The 16539-nt window shown below is 39.6% G+C and overlaps 1 protein-coding gene across 2 annotated transcripts in view; it reads right to left on the bottom strand.

Moving 5' to 3' along the window:
• Positions 1–10682, bottom strand: part of LOC140453591 (protein argonaute-3) — a 131539-nt gene extending 120857 nt beyond the window's left edge. For both annotated transcript variants that reach the window (XM_072548402.1, XM_072548401.1), the window contains exon 1: positions 10527–10682. In XM_072548402.1, the coding sequence (XP_072404503.1) occupies positions 10527–10545 (19 nt within the window). In that variant the 5' untranslated portion in view covers positions 10546–10682. The remainder of the gene's footprint in view (positions 1–10526) is intronic.
• Between the last annotated feature and the right edge of the window lie 5857 nt (positions 10683–16539).

The following is a 16539-nucleotide window of genomic DNA, read 5'->3' as shown; positions in this document are numbered from 1 at the left end:
ATCCAGAGACTTGGCCTTCTGGGGCAGAGCATTCCATACACCCACCACTCTCTGGGTGAAGACGTTTCTCCTCAACTCTGTTCTAAGTGGCCTACCCCTTATTTTTAAACTGTGTCCTCTGGTTCAGGACTCACCCAATAGCAGAAACATGCTTCCTGCCTCCACAGTGTCCAATCCTTTAATAATCTTATACGTCTCAATCAGATCCCCTCTCAGCCTTCTAAACTCAAGGGTATACAAGCCCAGTCGCTCCAATCTTTCAGCGTAAGATAGTCCTGTCATTCCGGGAATTGACCTCGTGAACCTATGCTGTATTCCCTCAATAGCCAGAATGTCTTACCTCAAATTTGGAGACTAAAACTGCATACAATATTCCAGGTGCGGTCTCATCAGGGCCCTGTACAGCTGCAGAAGAACCTCTTTGCTTCTATACTCAATTCCTCTTGTTATGAAAGCCAGCATGCTATTAGCTTTCTTCACTGCCTGCTGTACCTGCATGCTGGCTTTTATTGACTGATGTACAAGAATACCTAATCACGTTGTACTGCCCCTTTACCTAACTTGACTCCATTTAGGTAGTAATCTGCCTTCCTGTTCTTGCCACCAAAGTGGATAACCACATATTTATCTACATTAAAATGCATCTGCCATACATTCATCCACTCACCTAGCCTGTCCAGGTCACCCTGTACTCTCCTAACATTCTCCTCACATTTCACCCTGCCACCCAGCTTTGTCATCAGCAAATTTGCTAATATTACTTTTAATACATTCATCTATATCATTAATGTACATTGTAAAAAGCTGTGGTCCCAGCACTGATCCCTGTAGCACACCACTGGTCACCGCCTGCTATTATGAAAGGGAGCCGTTTATTGTTTCCTGTCAGCCAACCAATTTTCAATCCATGTCAGTATATTGCCCCTAATACCATGTGCCCTAATTTTGCTCACTAATCTCCTATGTGGGACTTTATCAAAGGCTTTCTGAAAGTCCAGGTACACTATATCCACTGGATCTCCCTTGTCCATCTTCAGAGTTACATCCTCAAAAAATTCCAGAAGATTAGTCAAGCACGATTTCCCCTTCATAAATCCATTCTGACTTCAAGCCAACCCAAAACTGAATGAAATATACCACAATGTTTAAAAACGTTTCATTAATACCTATTTCAATACTGTTGCTGAATATACTAATAAATTCAAAAACCGTGTCTTGCTATATATGTATATAATGTAGTACAGTGCAATTGTAAATAGAATTGCAAGTACGTTATATTTGAAATGTTGGGCATCAGCCAATAAAACCAATAAACTAACTGTTGTACCTTAGAAAAAAAGCAAACAGAATTGTAAACAACCGATGCACCAGCTGTCAATCCAGAGTCAAATGAATAGGTCTAATCATTGCTGACTAAAATTGTGCATTGAATTGCTACGACATTGCAAAGAAACAGGAATAGGCCATTCAGCCCCTTGAACCTGATACACCTTTGACGAGATCATGGCTGGTCTGTGGTCTAATTCCATAACCTGCCATTGGCCCATATCCCTTAAGATCTTTGTTTAAGAGATAAAAATCATCTATCAGATTTAAACAACTGATCCAACACCCACTGTCAGTGTTCCATACATCTTTGGGTACAGAAGCATCCAAACACCCTTGTGTACAGAGGTGTTTCCCAACATCTCTCCTGAATGGTCTGGCCCTAATTTCTAGAATCCCCAACCTGTAGAAAAAAAATATCTATCTACTGTCTTTTTCTGTTAATGTCTTAAAGATTTCTATCAGATCATCCATTAATCTGCTAAATTCTAAAGAAAACATTGCATCAAGGTTCTAAGAAGAAAAACTTAAAACAGAGGCTTGTACCCCAACTCCTATGTTACTGAGTATCTGGCTGATAAAACTAAGATTACATGTCCTTACAAGAAAAGCATTTGCTAAATCAATGCAGTTTGTTTCATGATTCTTCTAACCAGGAATAGAAATAAATTGGCTAATGTCTGAAATCAGGAGAACAGCCTGTTATTTGAAAAAACACAAAAGACAGCTGTGTTCAAATAAAATAGGAAAAAACAAAATTGCCATTCTTATCATTTGAAATTCACAAAGATAGTCAAAATTATGAACTAATTAAAGAGCTGTCAAACAGCTAATTCAGAGGCAGCAATACAGCAGAAAAAATATGGTCCACATTCATCACACCTGGCTCTCCTTAGCTTTTCTTTCTCACTATCGACTATCTCTTTTCTCAGCCAGTCACAGGCTGTGCTAGACTATCCTATTTGGTCACAAGTTGAAGTTCTCATTTTATACCTTCCACAACACACATTCTTCTAGCTGGACTGCTACCTCAACTAATCCACAGCTGAAACACTTTCATTCTTCAGTTACCTGTGAACAGGACTATTCAATAGCACTTCTGCTGGCTTCACATTCTCAAGCCTTGGTGAACTGCAACTCATCCCAAGTTCATGTCTGCATAGCATCTCAGGTCACCGACTCTCCCATCATTGCCAGTTTAAAAATTCTCTTGATCTTTCAACAGCTCAAAAATGTAAAAATACACAGTCATTTTATGCAAATGCCTTCTTGGTTATATAGAATCCCACGTCCAAAATCTCCACTCCAATGTCCAACAACTTGTGCACCGCTTCATTAGGACAGTAATGCTGGCTGTCCTTTCAACTGATAAAGGGTCCACGTTATAAATTCTTTCCTTATGTTCCCGGTCTCTCATTTCCTAGATATTATTTAATAGTCACCACTTTCACCAAGCATTTATTCATTCCTTTTAGGATCAGTGTTCATTTTTGCCCTTACATCTCCAAGAAAAAAAAAGTTGTTGGACATCTTTTAAATTTTAAGGTGCATGAATGCAAGTTGTCATTGATTGGCCAGAATGGCCCTATTTATACTAGAGAAATGTCTGTGCTTATAGATCTATAATAAAATACTAGATTTTGGCCTCATGAATCCTCAGTTTGGTTTGTCCCTAAGCTGATAATCAGCATTCAGTTGTCTACAGTCCTAAATTCTGAAACTAGTTTCCAAATATTTCCATCTCTCCATCCTCTTGTTTATCAAGCATTTAACCAGCTTTCATACATTGTTAATTGGCTCACTATCAAAATTTGTTGCCAGATCAGATAGCCAGGAGCTTGGTCAAAGATATAGGTTTTAAGGAGATCTGAAAGAAAAAGAAAGAGGAAGATAGAGGGGTTGAAAGGGTCAGGGTGGATGTTAGATCTTCAAGCAGATGGCTGACAACTGCACAAGGAAAATTCATAATGCGCAAAGGGTCAGAATTGGAGTATTAGAGATTCCAGTGGATCATAGAGCCACATAAAAAGATTCAGACACACAGAATGGAGGTCACAGAAGGATTTTAACGGAAGGTGAGAATTCTAAAACTGCAGCTTCGCAAGATAAGGTGCCAATGCAGAGGAGCTGGTGCAGTGTTGAGAGTTAGTAAACAGGCAATTTTCTGAATGAGTAAATGTTTCTGAAAGGTGCAAGGTAGGAGTCCAGACAGCATACCATGGAAAATGATTATGTGACCCAGTGTTCTGGAAAAATCTGACTGACTAAAACAACCTGAGAATGATCTACATGCAGAACAAATTATGCACAAACATACATTACAAATTTACATTTACTTAGAACCTGTATTTTGTTCATACAGATAAATATAGTCAGGAACAAGTGGTATAGCCAATGTACATTATTTAACTCAAACTAATGAGCAAACATGCACAGTAGCAGAGAGCAGATTAACTATTTAAGGCTGTTATCTAGCTCTTCTGTATCAGCTGTAATGTCAGTTGAATACAAAGCAATGAAAATTCAACTGAAACAAGGAACAGTTCTCTGGAATCTTTTCTGGCTTTCTGCACCACGTGTCAGAATATGTAAAATGTACATGACAACTAGTATTTCCAATCAATTTTGGTTCCCTCCAGCCTTTTAAAAAGGACATTATTGCCATGTCATGATAAAGGATTTCATTAGTCGTGTGATTATACATCAGCCCCAGATACACCCAATCAGAAAGAATGTCAATGAGAACAAAATTATGTATTTTAAAACATACTGCAAACATTTAGCACTTATTCAACTGACAGAAATCTCCATGGATGATGTTCAGATCTTCAACTTGCAAAGTCTTTTTTTGAAATTCAGATCATCAAGACACTGCCAATCATCCTGTCCAGTAATAATAATACATGAACTATAATTACAGCAATTGCAACAAGAAACAAAGTAGTTCCATTATGTTGTATATTTCCCTTCCCTGGAGCATCAGAGGGCTTCATAGGCAGAGAATCATCGATTGGAAACTGAACTGGACTAACCATATAAATACTGTGACTACAAGAGCAGGTCGGAGGCTGGGAATTCAGCAGCAGGCAACACGCTGCCTTGACTCGACATAGCTTGTTTACCATCTACAATCTACATTTAGTCAGCAGTGTCATGGAATATTTTACAATTGCAGCTCCAACAACATTCAAGCAGCTCAACTCCATTAGGGACAAAATAGCCATTCAATTGGCATCCCATCCACCACTTTCAACACCCACTTCCACCAATTTAAAATGGCAGTGTGTACCATCAGTAAGATGCATTATAGTACTGGCTTCCTTGACAACAGTTTCCAAATCATGTACCATCCAGGAGACGAGAGCAGCAGATGTTTCAGATTATCACCAGCTGCAGGTTCCTTCCAAGCCCCACACAATTTTGATTTGCAACTATAGTATTGTTCCTTTATTGTCACTGGGTCAGGACCCTAGAACACTATTCTTTACAATGTATTTCTATACCACAAAATTCAAAGATCCTTTCACTATCATCTTCTCAAAAGGCAATTATGGATAGGCAGTACGTGCTGGACTAGCCAGTGATGCCCATGAAATAGTAATAAAAAAAAAGCTTTAGGTCGACATTCCTGTATTAGTATCTTGAAACTATCACGACAGACATTATTTTTGGACATAAGATAATAAACTAATGAACAGAAGAAACAAATCTATAATCATTCAGTACCATTCTGGTGATTACCTATATAATTCATGGCAACAGGAATACAGTGTACTGTCAAAATCCTGCAACAACTGGTATGTTCCAGAACTTATTCTATACAGATATAAAAAACAAAGTATGTTACAGTCTTCCAAAGACAGCAGCCAACTTTCACACTCCAAACTCCCACAAATAGCGATGTATTAAAGACCAGATAACCTGCTTTAGTGTTAGTGATTGAGGGATAATTATTGGCCAAGACACTCGAGATAACTTACCTAGTTTTCATTAAAATTGTGCCAGGTGATTATTTATGACTACACTTCTGACCACATCTCATCCAAAAATCAGCAGATCCTAAAACAAAGTGATCACTTGGTACCACAATGGACGTTCAATCTTTCTTTTGTGCTCAAGTACTTGAGTGCGTTTTGAACCCACAACCACCTGGGTAGGAAGTACACAAGTTACCAAAAAAGAGAGTTATATCCAACACTGATCTATTTAATTAGAATTATTCAGGACTTTGATTTAAGGGAACTGTATATTACAATGCATTAAAAACACAGTTGCCAACTACATTGGTTCAACCAATATTTCAAATTATTTTGAAGCACAAGAATGTTCTTGCTTCTTCCCTGAATTTACAAATCTTCAATTCAGGGAAGTTGGCCTGACAACAATTATTTCACAGCAACTGATTATCGAACTGTCTTATCATAAACTGTGCTGAGCTCGGACCAGAGGAGTTAGATCTTTATGTTCCAGCATGTCATGAAGAGAAAAAGGGATATAAAGTTAAGTTAGTGTGATGAGGCTACCAAAAAGCTACAGGGATTACCAATTTTAGCAAGCTTGTTGTTGATTGCAATACTAAAAAAAGTTAATCAACTGGCATTTCATTCATTTCTGGACTCTGCTTATCATTGGAATTGCTTGGAAAGAAACTAATTTTCTTGAAATATTTCAATTTGATTTACAACGTTGAACATTGCTAAACATTTGCTGGATGTAATTAATCCAGAAGACTGGCTGCACTTAGTTTCTTCTTCAAATAAAGATTGGGAAGAAACATAGGTCGTAAGTGAACCCTTTCAACCAACTGCTCCATTTTTACATCTTACAAACTTGGCAAAGCAACTAACACTATCAAAGTTCCTTCCCACCACGGTTAAATGCCCTTCTACCCTGTTCGGTCAGGCATAAGATATGAAAGTTTGTATACACATACAAATCGATTCAAGAACAGCTTTGCCTCCCACTGTTCTCAGATTTTTGAACAGATTCCTTAAATGTTAATTCTGATCTCTCTCTCTATGCACCTTCTCTGTGGCTGTAACATCGTATACTGCACTCCGTTCTGCTACCCTGATACATTTTGTATGGTATGATTTGCCTGCAATGCACACAAAACACTTTTCACTATATCTCTGTACACATGACAGCAATAAATCAATCAAGATGTGGAGTGGTAAAATAAGTAATCAAATTTCAGAGACACTGTCAATAGATGGGAAGAATAAATAAATAATATCCAGACACGCACAATTGTGGCCATCTCAAGTAAACATCGGCAGAGTTTGGAACAACTTGTAGTTCATCTACAACATTACTAGGCAAGGTTAAGTATGTGTAAAGCCTAAAAAGAGGAAGATGTATTGGAAATTTTATTTAAATATTAAATTGTGAAAAACTTAATCGCAAGAGAATATTGAGCATGGGACCAGAATGATCTTTTTCACCAATTGCTAGAACGTGGAATGATACCTAACTTTCCATTTCTATTTAGAGTCATTTTCCCCAATTGTTCTAATTACTTCAGACTACATTTGCATGCATCGATGACCAAACTAATCCTATCAATTCATCAAAACAATTGAACATAGCTTTGTAGTGATGACTGCAAGCATGATGTCAGTATGATATTCATGCAAGATACCACATTGTAATAGAGATGTAATCCAAGCAACTTTCATCTTCTATAGAAAGTGCACAAGGAATTGTATAAACAAAAAGCAATGCCGATTTATATGTTCACTTTTACAATAGCACTAACAGCCAACTTCACTAAACATATTAAAAGATGTACCCAAATGGCCATTTACCATACCCATGTTGCCTAAGATGACCATTAGACAATTACCGTAAATGCCTCTAAACATTTCAGCAAATTAATCATGTAATTCGTCAATACTGCTTCCCCGAATTACACTTCGCAAAACTCTCAACTTTCAATATTGTAAGAAGTGTTAATCTTTCATTTAATCACAAGTCATTATTTTAAAATGACTAGTACTAATGTCAGTGAAAGGGGGTCATGGCATCAAGTCAAAGATGGCCAAGGAAACATTGTGCTGAATGCAACATACTGCCCTCCCTCAGCTGATGAATCAGCGTTCTCAGGTACACAAATACTTCAACAAAGCACTGAATATAGCAAGGACACAACATATCTTGTATTGGTGGGGGGGTGGGGAAGAGATAACGTCAATTCACATAACCAAGTGCTTGAAGAGAATAATGGATGTGGGGGCATTCTTAAGAGGGAAATCAGGATGACAAAAAGGAGATATGAGGCATCATTTACCTCAGCTGCTAAGGCTAACTCAAAGAGATTCTTCAAGCAATATTAAGAGCAAAAGAGCAACTAGGGAGGGAATCGGGCCACTTAAAGATCAACAAGGTCATCTGTGTGTTAATCCTCAGGAGATAGAAGAGATATTGAGAACCGGTTTTTATTGTGGACAAAGAAATGAAGACTGGAGAAATTGGAAATAAATATTGATGTTTTGAAAACAGTTCACATCCACAGAAGAGCAAGTTCTGGAGGTCTCAGAAAACATAAGGTAGGTAAATCTCCAAGACCTGATCAAGTGTATCCTAGGACACTGTGGTAAGTTAAGGAAGAAATTGCAGAACCCCTAGCAGATGCATTTGTATTATCTCTGACCAAGGAGGGGTGTCAGATGACTGAAGGATTGCTAATGTTGTGCCTTTATTTAAGAAAGGCTGTAACAAGAAGCGTGGGAACGAAAGACCTGTGAGTCTGACATAGGTAAGTTGTTAGAGGTGATTCTGAAACATAAGATTTACATGCATTTGGAGAGGCAAGAACTGATTAGGGATAGTCAGAATGGCTCTGTGTGAGGGAAATAGTGTCTCACAAACTTGATTTTTTTGAAGATGGAACCAAAAAGATTGAGGGGGGCAAAGGGGTGCTTTGACAAGATTCTGCACAGTAGACTAATTAGTAAAGTTAAATCACATGGGATTCAGGGTGACCTTGCCAAATTGGCTTGACATCAGGAGACACCGAGTGGTGGTACAGGTTTGTTTTTCAGACTTGAGGTTTGTCATCAGAGATGTTTCATAGGGATCAGTATTGGGTCCACTTTTGTTTGTCACTTATATACATGGTTTGGATGAGAATTTAGGAGACCAAAATTGGTGATATAGTGGATAGCGAAGGTGGTTATCTAAGATTACAAAGAGATCTTGATCAATTGGGTCAATAGGCAGAGGAGCAGCCCATTGGATAAATGAGAGGTGTTGCATTTTGGTAAAACAAGACTTTGGGGCTCTGGGTAGTGTCACAGAAGAGAGAAATTTGGGGGTTCAGGTACATAATTCTTCAAAATTTGCATTATTCAGATGGTGGTTAAGGCAGCGCTTATCATGCTTGTTTACATTGCTCAGGCTTTTGAGTATAGGGATCAGGATATCATGTTGAGGCTGTATAGGACATTGGTGAGCCTCTTCAGGAATACGGTGTACAGTTCTGGTCAGCGTGCTACATGAAGGATTACTGAATTGGAGAGAGTTCATAAAAGATTTACCAGGATGCTGCTAGGAATGGAAGTTTTGAGTTATAAAGATAGGCTGGGACATTTTTCCACTGGAGTAGCAGAGGTTGAGGGGTGATCTCAGGAGATTTATAAAATCACGACCGGCATAGATAAGGTGAATAGCAAAAATAATTTTCCTAGTGCAAGAGTTCAAAACTAGAAGGCATATTTTAAAGATGAGAGGGGAACGATTTAAAAAGGACATGTGGGACAACTTTTTTTTTAAAAAGCAGAGAGTGGTTTTTATGTGTAATCTGGCTATTGAGGGAGTGCAGCGTAGGTTCACGAGGTGAATTCCTGGAATGCGAGACTACCTTACGCTGAAAGACTGGAGCGACTGGACTTGTATGCCCTTGAGTTTAGAAGACGGAGAAGGGATCTGATTGAGACATAAGATTATTAAAGGGTTGGACACTCTGGAGGCAGGAAACATGTTTCCATTGATGGGTGAGTGCCGAACCAGAGGGCACAGCTTAAAAATACGGGGTAGACCATTTAGGACAGAGATGAGGAGAAACTTCTTCACCCAGAGTGAGGTGGCTGTGTGGAATGCTCTGCCCCAGAGGGCAATGGAGGCCCAGTCTCTGGATTCATTTAAGAAAGAGTTGGATAGAGCTCTCAAGGATAGTGGAATCAAGGGTTATGGAGATAAGGCAGGAACAGGATACTGATTAAGGATGATCAGCCATGATCATATTGAATGGTGGTGCAGGCTCGAAGGGCAGAATGGCCTACTCCTGCACCTATTGTCTATTGTAATGAACTACCAGAGGAAGTGGTGGATACAGGTACAGTTACAACATTTAAAAAACATTTGGATAAGTATATGAATAGAACAATTTGGAGGTGTACGGGCCAAATGCAGGCAAGCAGGACGAGTTTGGATTGGGAACATGGTCCACATGGCCTAGTTGGGCCGAACTGTGTGTTTTCATGCTGCATGACTCAATGACTTTGTAATTAAAACTGGGGATTTTTAAAAAAAAATGTTGGCATAATCAGTTTTTTCATCAGGCAGAATCACAGGTTTTATTTCGAACAGGATATTAACGTTTACTAGGTCCCTCTAAATTAACGCAGGGCAGCAAATAATTTATCTTACAAGTATTGAAGTTGTTTTTCCTGACATTCTTTTTGCATCTTTCAGTTTACAAACAAACAGTGATAAAATAAAACTAAAGCTTATAAGTCAAATTATTCTGCAACTGAAATATTAGAAATTTGACCAACGGCGCCAGTGCACACAGCATGTCAAGTTAATATCATCTCAGTCAAACCAAATAACTTTCTCTGTGAAGAGAAATCAAGAGTTAACATTTCGGGTCTGGCGACTCTTCAGTTCTGTGGACCCGAAATGATAACTGATTACTCTTCACGGATACTACCAGACCTGCTTTGCTTTCCCAGCAACTACTTTTATTGTATCTCATCTAATTAGAAATCTGACTTTAACATGTCCAGTAACCCGTTTATAAATATCTCCCTCCCTCGCCTATTTTCTCTGGTTTTATGACAGTTTGTTTCTTCCCCGCCCCCCCGGCCGCAACTGTGCTCAGATTCCTTCCGAGGCACTCAATCCCCTAGGTTTCGCCACTCGCCGTTTAAGGGCATGTTCAAGTAACTTGCGGGATCCAGTGCAGCGGCTGCTCATACCTGGGGTTCCGATTTCCATTCATGGAGCCCCTTCCTACACAGGCTTGGTTTTTCAGCGGCCTCTTGACGGACGACACCGGCCGGCGGGCGACCCGCTTCGATCCCCAGCCGCTGCGCTGTCGGAGGGATGGTCTGCCCGGTCGGTGCAGATCTTTGCCTGGCGGGGCCGCTCCTCCCTGGCTGTAAAACACCGGCGAGGCTTCTCCCTTTTACTGACCGGAGACGAACCCCTGAAGTGGGCAGGATGGCTTCGGGACTCAGAGGTATCTACTACTCGTGATCACTTGGGCCCCGCGCACACCACTTTATTTTCCGCCTCTTTCGTCTTTTTTTTTCCTCCCCCTCAGCTACGGCGTCTCCCCAACCGGAAAAACCGTCATCTAACCGCCGGAAGTGACGATTGGCGACCCTGGGTTATTTATTCCTATGTTTCGGGGGTCGTACGTCATCACGGGACGTAATCGTCTATCCGTCGCCATTTTGTAAACCGGTTTCCAGGGAAACGTAAGGTCATTGTTTTTCCGAAGGATTATTTTTAAAGATATACTTTTTGATTCTCTTTCACCAAGTGGAGCGGAAATTGCTTTCCGTTTAATCCTCTTTGTTTTTTGTCCAACTGGTATGGCGAATAATTTACATGTATTCGACTTGGGCTTCATGACCAAGTTCTAGGCTCAAAAGCATCTTTGTTTTGTCATGAATGTTCATTCCAGCAACGCCGAGGATATACACTTCTCTTCGAGGCTTCTTTCAAGTTGAGATGGCTCTGGTAAAGGGCAGCTGCCTTCTTCGCAGAGTTAGCAAAATGAGAACCCGGGATTACAAAGCCAGGTGTCCAGTGTAGCCGGAGCACCTGATTCAGTGAAAATGTTTCCTGAAGCTGAGCAATAAAGTACGTGAGCCACATTTTCTAGTAGGTTGGTGAGTGATTGCCGATGAGAGTGATAAGGTATATTTTAGATAAGGGTCAGATCTTTAGTCGTATAAAGAAAGAACAGGTGCAGTTTAATCCTGTCAGCAATTAATAGTTGTTCTTCCACATATCCCTAGCATTCGAAATCATAGAGGATTAATTCAATTACAGACTTGAAGGGGGAGGGAATGTGGGGAATCCTCGGGACCAACTCGTGTTCTTTTTGAAATATCTCCGTTATCTCAGAATAATGAGGCGGTGTGGTATTTTTGTCGTGTGCATCCTTGCCTTAAGATTTATATCCGCGCGTAATGGTGACTTTTTTTTTTGGATATCATTTCTATATTTTAATTTATAAAAACTCTGAATACACTGAACATGTTTTTCTCTCTGCACAACCCTCCTGTTGAAGACTCGGGCTTTTCCCCAGAAGCCCCTCCGAAAATGGCCACCAGGTGGTGAGATGAGAACTTTGCTTTGACTCCAGCCAGTTCTTTTTGGCTGTACTAACTACAGGTAAAGTGGCAAGTAATGAAATGTCTGAGTTGTGAATGGGGATGCTGCAAACTAATCATGGAAATCTCACTTTGTATTGGTTTATAATTTTAACATTTTTTGCAGTGATGCAGCCTTTGTATTGCCAGTCTACTCTTATCCACTCCTAACAATACTTATATGGGTATCTAGATTCTCAGATAATCAGCTAACTCAACAGGTTACGAATTGAATCTGCAACCTTCTATTTCAGCTTTACTTTGAGTTAAGTCTTTTTCTAATTCTCAATGTTAGGAAATTTAAAAAAAATTGTGAAATTTAAAACAAAATGATAGAAATGATCAGGTCAGGCAGCTTCTTTGAGAGAGCAACAGACTAATATTTAAGATCAGTGACCTTTTTGTTGGAACAGCAAACTTCTAAATTTTGCATAATCTTTTATGGCTGTTCAACACATTCGAGGCATTTTAAATGTTTCTATGTTTTGGAATCGTGATGTGAGGCTGAAGATAATTCTTGGAAGTACTTTAATCAAGCTGTACATTACTTTCCATGGAGTGAGTTCTATGCAAATGCTTTTAACTTAAGTTATATTGTTTACCATGATCCTTGATTAAAATTTCATTTAATCTGATTTGGGTAAGATTTTTCAGGTGAGTGGACTATCCAAAACCTGTTTTTGATGCAGAAGTTTCTTTCTAAGTAAATCGAACTTTTAAAGTAAAACTGTGATTGTAATTCCTATGCCATTTGGCAAAATTGCTGTTCTCCTCATTTCAACATATGATGCTTGAGGAAGTTGATTTTTGAAAGCAATGATCACAGGTTCAGAATCCATTCCAAGAACTATTTCCTGGAACTTTATCTGCCACAACTTTGACCACTGGCATATCATGAGCTTGAATGGATTTGGCCAGTGTTTGAATCCATTCATCACACTTTTTTGATAAAGCCACTTGTGAGTGTCTAAAGCAGATACGTTTTGATGCACATAATCCAGCTCAAATGACAGAAATCTTTAGCTCTGCTTCTGTGACCCTCTGAGCATCACTATAGGCAAGTTGCTGTTACTAAATTCCAAGGAGGTCAGCATGAATTAGTTGAACTATGTCAGTCCCAAACACTGGATGGGATTTAATGATTTTCCCAATAGGGAATGGAGCCATTATTCAGCTAGCAGGTAAGACTTCTGTCAATTGGATTAAATACCATCCACTATGTCAATGGAAACAAGATAGCGAGGTAATGCACTCTGAGTAGCTCATCAGAGCCCTTGCAAGTTTTATTCACATTTATTCATTCATGGGTTATGGGTGTCACTAGCCAGGCCAGCATTTATTACCCATCCCTAATTGTTCTGAGTGGTCAAGTGTCACCCACATTGCTCTGGGTCTGGAGTCACATATGGGCCAGATCTGGTGAGGATGGCAATTTTCTTTCCTAAAGAAAATTATTGAACCAGTTGGGTTTTCCCTGAAATTGATGATGGTTTCATGGTCATTATTAGGTTTAGGCTGCTAATTAGCAAGATAAATTTTCATATTGAATTCAAATTCCACCTTCTGCCATAGCAGGATTCAAACCTGAGTCTCTGGCTTAAGTGTCTATTGATAATACTGTAAGGCTATCACCTCACCATTTACAGTGGGTGCCATACTCAAAGAGCTGAGGGCATACAGATGGCTATCCCTTTTCCTGGATTCAACATCTTCCACAGCATCAGTATGTTAGGTATCCAGGATGCAATGCAGAAAGTCAAGGTGTTGACCTCCACACCAAAGTCCTTCAGAGCTCTGATCCTGATTTGGATATATGTGTTGTTCTTTCATTGATATCAGATCAGAATTTTGTAGCCAACAGCATTGTGAGTGCAGCAGTTCAAAGAGAAGTCCCTTCCGAGGAAAGGTTGAGGGACTTGAGGCTGTTTTCATTAGGGAGAAGAAGGTTGAGAGGTCACTTAATTGAGACATAAGATGATCACAGGGTTAGATCGGGTGGAAGTAAAACCTTTTTCCTCTGATGGCAATGGCCAGCATGAGGGGACATAGCTTTAAGTTGAGGGGTAGTAGATATAGGACAGGTGCCAGATGTAGTTTCTTTACTCAGTAGTAGGGGCGTGGAATCCACTGCCTGCAACAGTAGTATACTCTCAAACTTTAAAGGCATTTAAATGGTCGTTGGATAGGCATATTGACGAGAATGGAATAGTGTAGGTTAGATGGGCTTCAGATTGGTTCCATTGGTCGGTGGAACACTGAGGGCTGAAGGGCCTGTATTGCGTTGTTATGATCTAAACAATTACAGCACAGAAATAATCCAACCAGGTCCTTGTTGGCTTTAATGCTCCAGAAAAACCTTCTTGCATCTTTCTTCGTCCGTGTTGACAGATCCCTTTTATTTCTCTTTTCCTTGTGTTTAATTGGAAAGTGAATAATCTACGCCTATTGGACAGCATGTCAGGAGCAGCACAAGGCATACATAAAAATGAGTTGTCAACCTGGTGGAGCTACCGAATAAAACTTCTTGCATGCAAATCAGCAGCATAAGCAGCAAGTGATAGACAGAGCTGTGCATTCCCACACACAACAGCTCAGATGTAAGCTATGCAGTTCTGTCACAATATAAATGGTGTTGAAAATTAAACAGCTCATTGGAGGAGGCGGCTCCACAAACATCCCCAAATATCCTGAGTGATGGGGAAACCCAGCACATTTGTGCAAAAGATAAGGCTAAAGTATTCTTAACAATTCAGCTGCCTTTATACCTAGGAACAGGAACAACCTATTCGGCCCAGTGAGCCTGGACTAGCATTCACTGAGATCATGTCTGATCTGTATCCTAACTCTATCTGGCTGTCTTAGTTCCACAATCACTTAATTTGTATCACCTTCTCTTGTGCGGCCTATGTGACTTCATAAAGCAATGAGTCTAACTTAGTGGGAAAGAAGTGCTGGCCTTGCCTCTAACATCCACATCTCATTAAAGAATATGCCAAAACCTACATTTCATTACAATTCTTCTGTAATTGAGGACTACTCTGTAGCATTGTGTGTGCATGGATTCCAAAATGTCTCTTGGTGGCCATAATTCCTTACTTTCCACCATTTGAATGATGCAGATCTAGCCTGGTATGGTCCAAATTGGATTGTGTGTGTGTATACGTGCATTCTTGATGAGAGTGTAAGTGATCTGGATTTAGTCGCTAAGCAAACAAAATGAGAATTGAGTCATAACATGCAAATTACAAAGTACATGTATAATAAATTCGACTGAAGATCTGACAGATGGTTGTGCAGCAAGATATATGGAGGCAAACAGGAAACAGGTGACTGGTGTAGAAGAATATGAAATAATCCATTTGCAATTAAGATTAGGAAATGGGAATATATCTGTATAACACTGAGTCTTGCTATTACACTCTACATCCCTGGATGAATACCAAGTGGCTAACAGACCTCACATAGTTGTGGTCACGACATTGTGGAGGTACTGAAGAGGGTTCAGGCCCGACCAGGTAAACCTGTCCGCTTCCCTTCCTTAATGGACTATAAGAAACCAGATAGTTCTTTGTAACTAAGAATAATAATTGTATGGTGTCCATAACTGAGACTAGGTTTCAATTCCAGAATTATTCATTGAATTTTAATTCTGCCCTCTGCCATTTTGGGATTTGAATCCACACTCCCAGCCGGCAACTTTTTCACGCAGAGGGTGGTACATGTATGGAATGAGCTGCCAGAGGATGTGGTGGAGGCTGGTACAATTGCAACATTTAAAAGGCATTTGGATGGGTGTATGAATAGGAAAGATTTGGAGGGATATGGGCCGGGTGCTGGCAAGTGGAACTGGTTTGGGTTGGGATATCTGGTCAGCATAGACAGGTTGGACCGAAGGGTCTATTTCTATGCTGTACATCTCTGACTCTATTACAACTACTTCCTCGGATAGCATGTTTCATACCTTAAACAATTATTGATAAATGATTTTCTCCTGACTTTTGGATTCATAAGAATAGGATAGTCATTATGTTCCTTACTTATAATCTTCCCCAACAAGTGGAGATATAATCTCTAGATTTACTCTGTCAAACTGTTTCATAATCCTAAACTCCTCTCTATCAAATATAGATAAAGCCCAGCATAGGAGAGATCGAGCCCTCTTGTGGATAGCCTAGTGTGGAGAAACTGCAAACCCATAGCTAAAGGAGGACTGTCATTTAGAACTTTTAATATTTTTATTTCTTATTTACTACTTTATACTGAGAACTGTAATCTTGGAATTTTAACATTTCCTTTTCTACATTTTACCTAAGGTGGTGCTGTGAAAGGTTATAAACTTCACTGTACTCCTGTATCCCTGTACTTGAGTACATGACAATAAAACCTAAGTCTTATTTACGCCTGTATCTGTTTTCTACATAAGAGCACTCGACCCTTAAGTATTTCCTGATAGATATCTCACCTTACAATTTGTTATTCAAGTAAATATTTTACACCTGCTCCAGTGTCTCTGTACACTTTGTAAAATGTACACCAGAACTGTTCACTGTACTCTGAAGCATGACCTAACCAAAGTTCTCTAGAAGAATCTGCTTTTTAGTTCTAC

The sequence above is a fragment of the Chiloscyllium punctatum genome, chromosome 27, assembly GCF_047496795.1.
Source record: "Chiloscyllium punctatum isolate Juve2018m chromosome 27, sChiPun1.3, whole genome shotgun sequence".
NCBI lineage: Eukaryota > Metazoa > Chordata > Chondrichthyes > Orectolobiformes > Hemiscylliidae > Chiloscyllium > Chiloscyllium punctatum.
Note: the sequence above shows the minus strand (reverse complement) of the source record. Positions and strands in the feature narration are given on the sequence as shown.